Genomic DNA, 12,471 nt, shown 5'->3' on the forward strand with positions numbered 1-12,471 from the left:
ATTTCTGAAGGAAATCAGGATGAAGAAGTAGAATTCAAGCACTATCATGCAGTATCTTGCTTAATGCCCCTTAGTAGCATGCTGCTGTAAAGGGATTCAGGGGATCTGGAGTAGGAAAACTGTTCTGTGTATAGTGGATTAAATGGAATAGAATATAATACTTATTCATACTTTTTCAACTTTCTTATGTATTTTTGTTATATATTGCAATACTGTAAAGTGCTTGAAGGATCCAGTTGATTCATGTACTTGAAATTCCAAAGCAGTCATTAAAATCCCATGCCAAAAGTTCTATAACAAATGAAACTGTCATGAAAAGAGCTCTGAAAGTTGAAAGATGTAGGGTCTCCTCTCTTCAGACAATATTGACCTTGTCACTATGGAAGACAAGCTACTGGACGAGATGCATCCTGTAGTTTTTAATTTGCCACTTTTAGTGTTGAACTAATATTAGGTTAAAAAAAAAAAGTAGTTGTGGGTGTAAACAGTATATGTCAACAAAATCTCTACTGATACATGGTTGAATTTTGGTTTATGTAATGTGGTTCCCCTAAACTGGTTCTGTTTTGTTAGTATCAACATTTTTTCATAGAATTTTGCTTTCTTGAAAATTTACCTAAATTAACTTTGTGCAATTTTTGTTTCTCCTAATAAGTCAAATAATTTGTTTGCTAAAAATTTCTGATTTTCCCAGGAGGATTGTGATTCCAGAATTTCCATATTAAAAGCAACTGTGAGCCCTGAAAAAAGAACTGCTGGTCAGCTAGTCAGGATAGCGCATATGGATGAAATACTTGGCTGTCAAGATACCAAAATATCTGGCAGCTGTTACCAGGATTCAGGCTTCCCAAAATGGGGATATCGAGAAAGGAATCTTTCAGTAGAAGAAAAAAACCTGAAGGATGGGGAAAAGAAAATAGTTATTCCTCTTAAAAGAAAGCAAAACGTGTCTACATCTCGCTCAGAGAAAAGAAGATTGCAGGTAAATACCTACATGTTCTTACATGAAAGAAGATACAGCTGTACTCCTGGACAAACAAAGTCTTCTGGAAAGTATCCTTGTGATATCAGCAGTTTAGGATGTGAAGAGAGAAGTGAACTGCTTGCAGCTATAGAACAGGCAGCAGCTTTTGTAACTACTATGATATTTCAAGATGGTTCTTCACAACTCAGCTCGGAGCAGGTTAGTGAAGGATGGGTTTTGTTTAGTCAGCTCTGTGGAACCATTTGATTGTGCATGTAACTGATAATCACAAACCCGTGTTCATTGGCAACACTTGTGTATGGCATACCAAAATGTACAGTTAGATTACATTTTATTTTTAACTGCCAAGTAAATCTTAGAGAAAATAAAACCACTCTGATTTTTGTGTCAAGGCTGAAACACATCCTCCTGTACTGTGTCAAATGTATTACTAATACATGATATTATGCATTAGTGTACATAATATGTTTAATATTGTAAAACATTTGGGAGTTTTTCTTTATAGGATTGCACAAAATCTGTTAGAGGAAACACTATTGTAATTATGCTTCACAGGCCTCTACCTCATCAGTAAAAGGAGTTGTTGTGCTGGTGAAGAATCAGACTGATCAGCCTTGTCCTCCCAGTCACACTTCAACTGGCTGTGCTTGGAATGCTGATAATGAAAATGATAAATTAATTTATTTGAAAACTGAACAGTCATCTCTTTGGGAACAAGAACAAGCTCACAAGAAATTTTCTTGGTGAGAGTATGTAGGAAAAAATACTGTTTTGCTTTACATATGCTTTCAGCAATAATAATGTGGGTTGCTTAGCACAGGCCTAATCTCCTTACGTGTCAAGCTCGTTGAATTTCATTTTAGCTGTGTTAGTTCCATATCAAGTCTGGGTTTATAGAAACCAAATAAGAACAGACTATTCCTTTGGGCTCAGCATATCACTGACTTGCAGCCCTTTCAGAATTAGGCTGGGATTCTGGTAGGAGCTGTTTACACTCACCTGAAAATCCTTTATGAGCAGTTAAAGCTGGACAGCACCAAAGAAGGTTTTGTCCAGGTTTATCTTCCTTGTATTTTATTTACCATTTCTTGATCTGTATTTCTTAGCTAGTACATTTTTGATGGACATTGTGGTAAACACCCTTTCTGAGCTTTGTTAATACTTTAAATCTTTTTAGCATATATTTTTTTAATGGCTTTTGACATTCCAAATGAAGCTTTACTAACATTCAGTAATAATACAATATAATTTTGGCAGTAGAGGCTTTATGTTTATGTGTAATACATGGACTAAATTTTTATAAAAAGTTGGACTATGTTTTAAAGTTCAGTTATTATAACCAAAGTCCATTTTTATTTTTATTAACTTGAAAATCATAGCCCAAAAAGGGAGAAATGCAAACTGAATCTGATTCCTAGATGTAATACTCTAGCATTTTAAAACTCCATCAGAATATTTTATGACTTTCAGTAATAGCTGTCTTACTGTAAACTGCTGAATTTGGATTATTAAATTACAAAACATTAATTTCAAAATGTGGGACTTGGTTCTTAGTTGCATCTCTCCACTGCTTGAAATCATGGCTTGAAACAAATCATGAGTTTGCTTCTTCAATAGTAATGGGGTTACATGACAAGTAGATTAATAACATGTCAGCTTGAATATAGGTTGTTGTGAACTGAGAAGAACATGTCAGTAAAGCATGTATGTAAGAACAGTAAAAATTTGATAAGTTGATTATGAGTATTAGCAATTATATGAAACCTACGGGTAATTACTTACTGTAAGAGTTGTGCAATTGTTTAAGAAGGAATCTATAATGCATACAGCAATACCTTATGATCTGTGTGATGTCTAGTATGTCTGAACCCTTGGAGCTGTGGTCTCATACCATCAAAAGTGCTTTATAAAAACTAATCTTTTTCTATCTTGCCCAAAATATAACTTATTTTAAAATAAGACACATAGTTGGTAAATCTATATACTAATATATATATATATATAGTTGGTTATATCTATTTAAAATATCATGAATGAAGGAATTGTATATATTTTCAATAGGTATGGAAATACATGACAAAGATGAAGCATTTTGGATTTAAACAGCATTTTAACACTGCTATGGCAGTTTAGGCTGTCTAGTAAGTTTTAAACTGGTGTTTTATAATGCTACATCAGTATAATCTCTGTGATCTTATTTAGATATACTGAAGTATTACAGGTATTCCAGTTTGGGTTTTGGATTAAGGTTGCACTTCAGGAATTAAACAAGTATTTGTTTTCTTTATATAATATGTGATTTATATGATATTTATATGTGATAAAGCATATCTGCTAGGATGTTTTAATTTCTTATACATCACTTTAAGTTTTACTGAACTGAGAATTTAATACTCAAATGCACTAGTCTGTTCTTATAGGAATAAGGAAATATCTTGGGTTAAGTGTTTAGTATTAGGTACTAATTAAAATAACAAAGTAAATAGATTGACTAAATATAGGAGCAGTATAGTGTGTGTTAATGAACTACTTCTGTGCAGGCAAGTGTTGTTTCAAATGCTACAGAGCCAAGTTCCAATAATTTGCTTCAATGCAAAAGATTTCCTGAGGACTCTACTTCAAATTTATAGTAATGAAATCAGCTGGAAACAAGGCAAGTATTCAATGTATGATCTCATCCTGAAATCTCTGTGCTATTGGTGTTTCTGTAAAAATCACTAAGTGTAGAAATAACTAAATTGCTGGTTAAGTAATATATAGAAAAACAGAGTTTGGTACCGTGAAAAAGAACACCCTTCCTGGGGGAGGTTGTGACCAGAGGCTTGGCATGGCAAGATAATGTATTTCTTCTCAGAGTAGGAATCAAATCATTGAGTAACTTAAGGATAGCTTCCAGGAGAAACGAAAGCTCTCAACAAGGTCCTGATTATAGCTGAAAAGGTCAAGCTACTTCGTGTTTCATATTCCCTAGGAAAAAAAAAAAAAAACTTCCTCTGCTCAAAGGAAGGGCTAAAATAAATCCCTGGGATGCTCATAGTTGTCAGAATTAGGAATCACTTGAAAGGGCCCATGTTCTTTTGATAGAAACAAGACTCTTCTCTATAGATTGAAAAGCAACTACAAACAATGGGCATAAGATGTAAATATAATGTCTTTTTTGTTTTGGGTTGTTTTTTTTCATTTTTTGGGGGGGTTCTTTTTGGTGCCATGTATCAAATTACTGCTCAGTGAGTTACAGAAGTGCACATGACCTTTCAGGAGGGGCTCCTGCTATGGAGAATCATGTTGCGTTCAGCATCTGAAAAGTTTCTGTAAGTCACAGTAAACTGATGATGATTTAAAATCTGGTGTGAAGATCTGTACAAAAACCAGCACTGGGAATGGGTGGGAAAAGAAATGCCATAATGGAACTGGCAATAATGACTTTTATAACTTTGAAGTACTTAATTGGTAATATCCCACCTGATCCATGGGATTTGAATCTGAAGATTCTAGTAAACAGAAGAATTCTTGCCTAGGCTTTTGGAGTAGCTGTAACTTGCATTATGGACATTAGAATTTGCTCCTGGTTAGCTGAGTCTGCAAGGTTGTGTAGCATGGAGTGCACTAAAAATGTGACCTGTAGGTCATAGTTTGAACTTAGGGGTTACTGAAGAGGATACTTAGGTTTATCTTTGAATATATCACAAAGCAGTTTAATTATTAGTTTTTCCTGTTCTTTGTAGAACTGCAGGACACATGTAGAGATTGTAGTTCAAAGGAAAGTCGAATAGCACTGGGTTTAGCACACCCTATCCATCTAAGTGAACATGAGGCTGCAGTGTAAGCACATACGATGCTAAAGGACAAAAGGTTCTGAGTTTTGGAAACAATGCACTGTGTGCCCATATGTGAATTCATATATACATTAATGATCTTGGTCTGATTGCTAGGAAGTAAATACCTTCCTAATCCCCAATAGCAATTTTGTGGGTATCAGTCAAGTTAACAACAGTAACAATAAGAAAACTGTACCAGAGGGAGACTCTCATAAAAAAACCCACCTCAACTTTAAGTTTTTCAGTTCTAGGAAAGGGAGGTTTTTACAGTAAATCTAAGGAACCAGAAGTTTTTTTATATTTAAAAATTTGGAAAGATCAACCAACCAAAAAAATCCCCCCCAACTTCACAAAATAACACTCTTCAAAAATATGCAATACTGAACTTCCTCCTGTGTAGTCATGACCATGTATTAGAGCTGTGAATTTGATGTTTAATATTTTAGTAGAGTAAATATTTGTCCTTTTACGATGTGTGCATGCAGGAAAGATGGACAAAACTTCAGAGCTATTTTTCAGTATGGGAGTTAATTTAAGTATTTTTAATAATTTGTTTTGTAGTTGCCAATACTGTCGTGCTAGATCCAAGGATTGCAGCATGGCTGATAAACCCCAGCGACACAGTTCCTTCCTTTGAGTGTTTAATACAGAAGTATTTTGAAAAACCTTTTTTAAAGGGAGCAGAAAATACAGATATAGGCACTTTGATAAATGTATCTGTAAGTAGCTTGTTTTCAATTGTTTGTGGTTGGGTTAAAAAAGGGAAGAAAATGATAATAAAATTGCTTTTTCTTAGAAAATATTACAAAAGATAGATAATGCTTTTATAATGGAATAAAATTATTCTGTAAATGCTACATGTTGGATATCTAAAGAAAGGGGAGAAGGGGAGGTTTTACTGCATCTACCAAGATGGGACCTCATTCTCCAGGAACAGCTGTAAAATTTTCTTTTGAAACTGTAAAGCTCAGTAACAACTTTAATTAATATGCAATTTTCTCTTTTCTTCTCTTCACCTTCCTGCAAAATGATTTCCAGCTCTCCTTTCCGAAATGTCTGATGCTGTGTTCTCCAGTTCCTGTGCAATTGTAGCCTGTATTTAGTTGATTGTTATTAACCATTTTGCTAAATTTCACAGCTGGTAAAGATGCCACATCATAGGCTGGGAAACAGCAGGGAGTGAAATGTGAACCTTCAAGCATATGTATGAAAAAATCTGTGAATTTTAATTCTCAGTGTGAGAGAATGCATGATGAACTTTTTGACATGTTATCCCCTGCATTATGGAAAGTTCTTCCTGTATCATATCAAATGTCTTCTGTATTTCTCTTGAAATTTATTTCCTGAACTTTATAAAATATTTGTATCTGTTTTGGGCTGTGGTGATCTACTGTGGGCACATTAGCTTTCAGAGGTTGTTTGATGGATAAGATGATGTAGAGAAACCTACATAATGGGTTTTTTTGATGCCGTTCACTTTTCAGAGGTCTTGCTCATTCAGACCATCATGTATTGCACCATGATTATAGGACCTGTAGGATACAAATCCACAGATGTCAATTGTGCTTAGAGGATAGACAGAGATTGGTTGTATTGGACCTACCCATCAGTGTAGACTCTTCTGAGAAAACCAGAGGCAGTTACTTGAAAGCATTGGCTGTAAACTGCAGTTGTTCAGAAGCTACTTCATTAATTAAATTATTAGTGTAGGGAATAGACAAGCAGATAGAAGTTACCTATCATTATTTCTATATAGGATGGCTTTGCTGTGAGTCAGCATCCTTAATCTTGTCTCTTCCCTTAGCTTGGCTCAGTCTTTTGTTCTTCAGATAGCACATCTGTTCTTAGTCACTTTTCAACTTTGTCATCCTGATTCCCAGCTCTGAGTTAAATATTGAAATTTTATTTCCTTCCTGTCCTACTTCAGGTCTAGTTTGTTTCCTTGCCCCAGCCATCTCCAGTGTCTTTATGCTGACTTGTTCACTCAGTGCCCAGCTAATGCCTCCTTGTAACATCCTGTGATTATTTTGCCCCCTTTCCTTATTTCTTAATTTGTCACCTGCACTCTCACACTTCCTTTTTGGCTTTTCTCCTTTCTCAGTGAATCCCAGTTCTTCCTGTGTCTCCTGGCTCTTTGCCAGGTTTATCTCTTCAATCTTCTTGCTGTTTTTACTGGTAGCTTCCTAACAGTTGTCTATACTGCCAGAGGGATCTGTGGTAAGTGATAAATCATCTTGTGCCTCACTACTTAAGTGAAGCTCCCTGTCTTGTGCTAGTCTTGTCCACCCACCACAGTACTTGGGATGACTGCTGGTTTATTCTGTAGCCCACAACTCACCCACACACCTCTAGCTCAAAGATGTGCTGCTTGCTGCTTGTCTGTATATTTGGTGCTGTGCCAAAGTGGTTATGGTCCATACTCACAGCAACATTTGCTGGAACAGGTGCTAAACATTATGCTGGTCATGTCATTGCTGCATTTACTGATGAGGAATTTTGGTGTCAGTTAAAGCCTGTCACTGGGCTCTTTCACCTCCAGAAAGGGATCAAGCAAACTGTCTGTATTTCACAGGCAGCTCTTTTGTTTCAGAACAAGTTGGTATGGACAAGGTTTCTTGGAGCCATGTTGGTGACATTTCACTGCAGTATGGACTAGACTGTTTTAGAACAAGGATCATTACCAGTGGATATATCAGTTTTGAAGAGAGCTCTCTGCATCCTACCTTCCAGGGCTTGCTGTTTCTCAGTCTTTATTTTTAATGGTCATGTTCTTGGAGCAAACAATCATTCTCAGTATTTGTATACATTTCAAAAAGGTATTCTAGCCAATTGAAGGAGGTGACGAGATGCTGTGTGGAACACCTCTGGAACAAAAGGGAGGAAATGAACAGTTCTGACACAAAAGTGGCAGTACTTACATGAGAAAAAGAATGCAAGGAATTTTTCCTCATCTTACAAGTAGCAAGGGAACTCTGACTTCACTGTCAAAGGCAGTTTATCAATACTATGTTTCTCTGTACTTGATACAAAATGTAAATATAAGAACAGGCAAAATCTGGAATGTTTATAATCTAGTTCTGTGTTAATGATTTGGGTTGGACAGAGATCTAACAACATTTCTAAAATGTTAAGGCATACAGAAAAGCACATTTTTACAATTTATACCTTCTTAAAAAGTTAATTCTTAAATAATTTTATGCTAGCAATAAAGTTATTGATTTTTTTTTTATTTATATCAGTATCAAAACTTGGGTGTGAACTTGGAGAAGCTTTATAATGTAATGATGGACCTTGCTCATGGCTTAAAGGTAAGACAAAAAGAATTTGCCCAGGAATAACTATGTAAGTATTGAATTAAAGAGAGTTAATGATGTATTTCTCATTTGAATTAGAATAAAAGAATGCTTCAGTCCTTAGTGGTTTACATTGGCAGTCAACATTTAAAATAAATTGCCCATCAAATTTGCCATTTTTTCTAGAAGGAAATGGTGTCAAGGTTAATCTTAAGGAGGAACTTATCCTCTGCTTCATTTAACTAAATGAAGATACTGAGAACAGTAAAGGTTCAGAATATTGGCTTTTCTTTTAGCATTTAAATCTATGTATTACTGTCTAAAAAGTGTTAAAAGACGTAGAATATAGTATAGCTATATTTTTCTGTGTATTCCTTGCTTATGAAAACTCTCAGCATGTCTTGTGTTCTGGACTGTGTTAACCAAGCACTGATCACATGCTGGGACAGCCTTCCCAGAGAGGTGGCTGAAGGCCCAGGCCTGTCAGTGTTTAAGAGGCAATTGGATAGTGCCTTTAACCATATGCTTGGAATTTTAGTCAGCCCTGAATTGACCAGGCAGTGGGACTAGTCATTGTAGGTCCCTTCCAAGTGAACTATTTCATTCTGTTTTACCCCTTATTTCAGTTCAGAATGCACCTCAAGAAATCTGTCGGGGTATGTGTGCCTTTTTAATGCCTGTGATAATATAACTGGAAAAGTGCCAGAAATTAGGGATACACCCAGGTTCTGGTGCAAGAGGCATCACAACTTCCCAGTCTTTGAAATTCCTGGTAGCAGATGTAGGGCTTAGACCATGAGGTGGTGGAGCCATATTAATGTGGATATCCAAGTGGCCCAGCAGTATGATGAACAATCTGTGAAGGGAGGCAGCAGGGAAACACCAAAGGCACAGAAACACAGAGATCCAGCCCACAAGAGATTTTAGACACGTCAGATCGCTTCAGTGGTTAGAGAAAAAACAGACTTTCTGTTCTCTGTAAGTAATTTGGGGACATAACCATTTCAACTCTTATTGTCTCTCTAATGAAAACAAAATTACGGATTATGAATGGTTGCCGAATTGTTCAAGCGAACAAAGGAAAAGAGATAACTATGTGCGCTATTATAATGAAGCTTGCTTTAAAAATAAACTGTTTAGAAAAAAAAAATATATTATTAGCACTCTTGTACAAAGTGGTTGCTGTTGCAAAATTCCTATTCCCCACAAAAAGGATGTGACAACATTAAGATACTATAATTTGCACTATGTAGTATTTCATGCCACAAACAGTGTTGTCATATAAAAAGGAAATATACAGTAAGTGAAATACTGCTCACTGGAAAATATGTTCACCTAATGACACCACTATATGTTTTGAGATCAAAATTAGCCGGTACTGAAGAATGTACTCATATCTTATTTTACAGGCTCAAGGTTTGTGGAACTTATTTTGCACATTAGAGCTTCCACTTATCAAAATTCTGGCAGGTATGAAAGTTCTGGTCAAAATACAAATCTTCACTATTTTCACATAGCTGCTCACTATGCTCAAGTGGAATGTAATTCCTCAGAATATGAAATCTTATCATAGCCTCATAACAGCTGTGTGAGTTTGAGTTTCCATTTTACAGTCTAAGAAGAATGTAAAATTGAAATTGTAAATTATAAGTGTTCGTAATCTAAAATTGTATTTACAGTGATGGAAACACACAAAATATATGTGAACAAACAAGAACTGAAAAAAACATCAGAGATTCTAGGGGTAAATTTTGTATTAATTTTTTTCTTGAAAATTGTATAATATCTTTGTGCTTTTGCTGAGGATAACTGATTAGAAAGAGAAGGAACTTCTGTCACATTGAATGTAATAGTGTGGTGTTTTTGTTAAATGGTTATAAATATAACTAATTATATTTGTTATTTTAGGATACTTCCCTGTTTATTTACACAAGTAAAAAAGAGGTATTTGCTTCATCAGCCTTTCCCCAGTACTGAAATCGTATTGCAAAATGTGCAGGTCTTTTGGGTTATGTGTTGCAGAGTAAAAATGGTAATTTTTATTTTCTGAACATACAGTTTTCAGTAACCATTTCCCTGAGAAGCGACAGACTTCTCTCCCTCTTTTGTGAACAATACACTCTTTAAATGACTGTTCTTTGATAAAAATAGCTACAAGAGAATCCCATTTTGTAACATAAAATTTGACTAGATAATCACTGGTCTGGCAGATTACTAATTTATCAGAATAATTTTCATAGCTATGTTTCTCACAGATCTCTAAAGCTTCAGTAACCTAAGTTCTTTAACCACAAACGTTGGTACTTCTTACTACAATAAATTCCCTTACCAGATCATGAAGCAATATAAATTAAGGAGTATATAAGCAATCTACTCAACCAAATGTTGATGGTCAGCAATTACATGATATCAAGTACTCCATTCTTAAATAAAGACTCAATATTTGCATTAACCTTGGAAGTGGCAGATACTGAAGAAACTAATAATGTGAACAGAATAATTTTGATGTCCTGATACGTAGTTGCGGCTCAAAGAGCTCGAACAGGAGGCTCATGAGGTTGCTGGAGAACGATTCCTTTTGACCAGCAGTTGTCAGCTCCGGGAGGTATTATTTGTATTACTGTTTCTACTTAAGGTGTACGTTCTATGGATTTATTGATACAGAAGAACTGTAAAGCATATAAATCCTTACTGCTTCTTACTTATTTTCTTCTATATTAATTCTCTCATTTTCTGATTTTAATGAAAGACATCAGTTTTTAATAAATACAACAATGTTGAATAATCTGTATTTGATTGTATGTACATAAATTATGCTTTTTTTAAAGTAACTATGTCACTGCTTCAATAGCTCAAAAATAAAGATTTTTAGTTCTGTTAGTTCTCTTTGCTACAGTATGCTCTATTTACCTTGAAACCTCTTTTCCTTTCTATTTCAACTCTTGAAACACTGAAAGATTTATTGTCTTTTTCTTACTTTAGGTACTATTTGATAAGTTAAAGCTGCATACGCTGTGTGAGAAACTTCACAGAACTGAAATACAACAGCTTGTATCCACCTCAGAAGTTGTGGTGAGACAGGGAAGGGTTTTAAAACCAGCTGCATGATTTGGAAAAACTTCTAAGTTATATTCCAGTGAAATTGTGGTTTGTCTAAAGTTTTTTTAATGATCTTGGTTTATTTTTGTATTGTCCTATTTGTGCTACAGTTACTTGTCCCAGAAAAGAGAGTTGCACACCATGGCAGGGGAAAACATATCAGCTACTGAAGGTGTCCCCTGAGCCTCCTTTTCTCCAGGCTAAACATCCCCAGCTCCCACAGTTGTTCCTCATCAGACTTGTGCTCCAGACCCTTTTCCAGCTCTGTTGTCCTTCCCTGGACACTCCAGCACCTCAGTGTTCTTTTTGAAATGAAGGGTCCAAAACAGAACACAGTACTCACTGCTGAGTGTAGGGTGACAGTCACTGCCCTGCTCCTGCTGCCCACACTGATTGGTGTGCCCAGCTGACCCAGGCCAGGAGCCATTGGCCTTCTTGGCCACCTGGGCACACCTGGCTCGTGTTCAGCCACTCTCAATCAGCACCCCCAGGTCCTTTTCCACCGGGCCCTTTCCAGCCACGGCCCCAGCCTGTGGTGCTGCAGGGGTTGTTGTGACCCAGGGCAGGACCTGGCACTTGGCCTTGCTGAACCTCAGACCCCTGGGCCCACTGATCCAGCCTGTCCAGATTCCTCAGTGGAACCTTCCTGCCTTTCAGCAGATCAACTCTTCCATCCAATTTGGTGTCATCTGCAAACTGACTGAGGGTGCTCTTGATCCCCTTGTCAGATCATTAAAAAATCATTTTGTGAAGATAATAATAGTAATGGAGATTCTTTTTAGAAGAGAAAAAGCTTCTGTACAGCTGCATCTGTTTCTGATTTGGTGCTACAATTGAATTGCTCTAGTTTACATAGGAGTTAAACTGCACAACTCACTGCTGAACTTGAACATCTTTGGGGAAGTTAGGAGGGTAATATTTATTTCTTCTTAAGGAGGAAATTCCACTTTTCAGTCAAGTGTCTGAACTACCAAGTATGATCTCCAGTAACCTCAACAGTATAACCATAAAACCCACACACTACTCAAGGAGAAGGAGGTTTCATAGATCAAACATATAATCTTGGAGAGTGACAGAGAGCCTTGGGAAATGGGAGGGATCAGTGAAATAGAATTCATGTCATCTTTTTGTGGGAATATAAGATTTGTTGCTATAATCAAAGCAATGCTTTCATGTAGTTCAGTATTCTCTTTCCAATAACTGCTGAGACTTGGTTTTTTAGAGAAAGGTAGGATGAAACCTTCCAGGAGATAAATAGTAGGCAATTAATCTTAAG

The 12,471-nt window shown here is 36.2% G+C and overlaps 1 protein-coding gene across 2 annotated transcripts in view; it reads left to right on the plus strand.

The window, feature by feature from the left end:
* Window positions 1–12,471, plus strand: part of POLN (DNA polymerase nu) — an 88,992-nt gene that overhangs the window by 5,535 nt on the left and 70,986 nt on the right. For both annotated transcript variants that reach the window (XM_015625076.1, XM_015625073.1), the window contains 9 exons: window positions 695–1,183; window positions 1,541–1,728; window positions 3,526–3,638; window positions 5,365–5,522; window positions 8,043–8,111; window positions 9,506–9,566; window positions 9,776–9,840; window positions 10,618–10,701; window positions 11,079–11,168. In XM_015625076.1, the coding sequence (XP_015480562.1) occupies window positions 782–1,183; window positions 1,541–1,728; window positions 3,526–3,638; window positions 5,365–5,522; window positions 8,043–8,111; window positions 9,506–9,566; window positions 9,776–9,840; window positions 10,618–10,701; window positions 11,079–11,168 (1,230 nt within the window). In that variant the 5' untranslated portion in view covers window positions 695–781. The remainder of the gene's footprint in view (window positions 1–694; window positions 1,184–1,540; window positions 1,729–3,525; window positions 3,639–5,364; window positions 5,523–8,042; window positions 8,112–9,505; window positions 9,567–9,775; window positions 9,841–10,617; window positions 10,702–11,078; window positions 11,169–12,471) is intronic.

This window comes from Parus major, chromosome 4 (assembly GCF_001522545.3).
Source record: "Parus major isolate Abel chromosome 4, Parus_major1.1, whole genome shotgun sequence".
Taxonomy (NCBI): Eukaryota; Metazoa; Chordata; class Aves; order Passeriformes; family Paridae; genus Parus; species Parus major.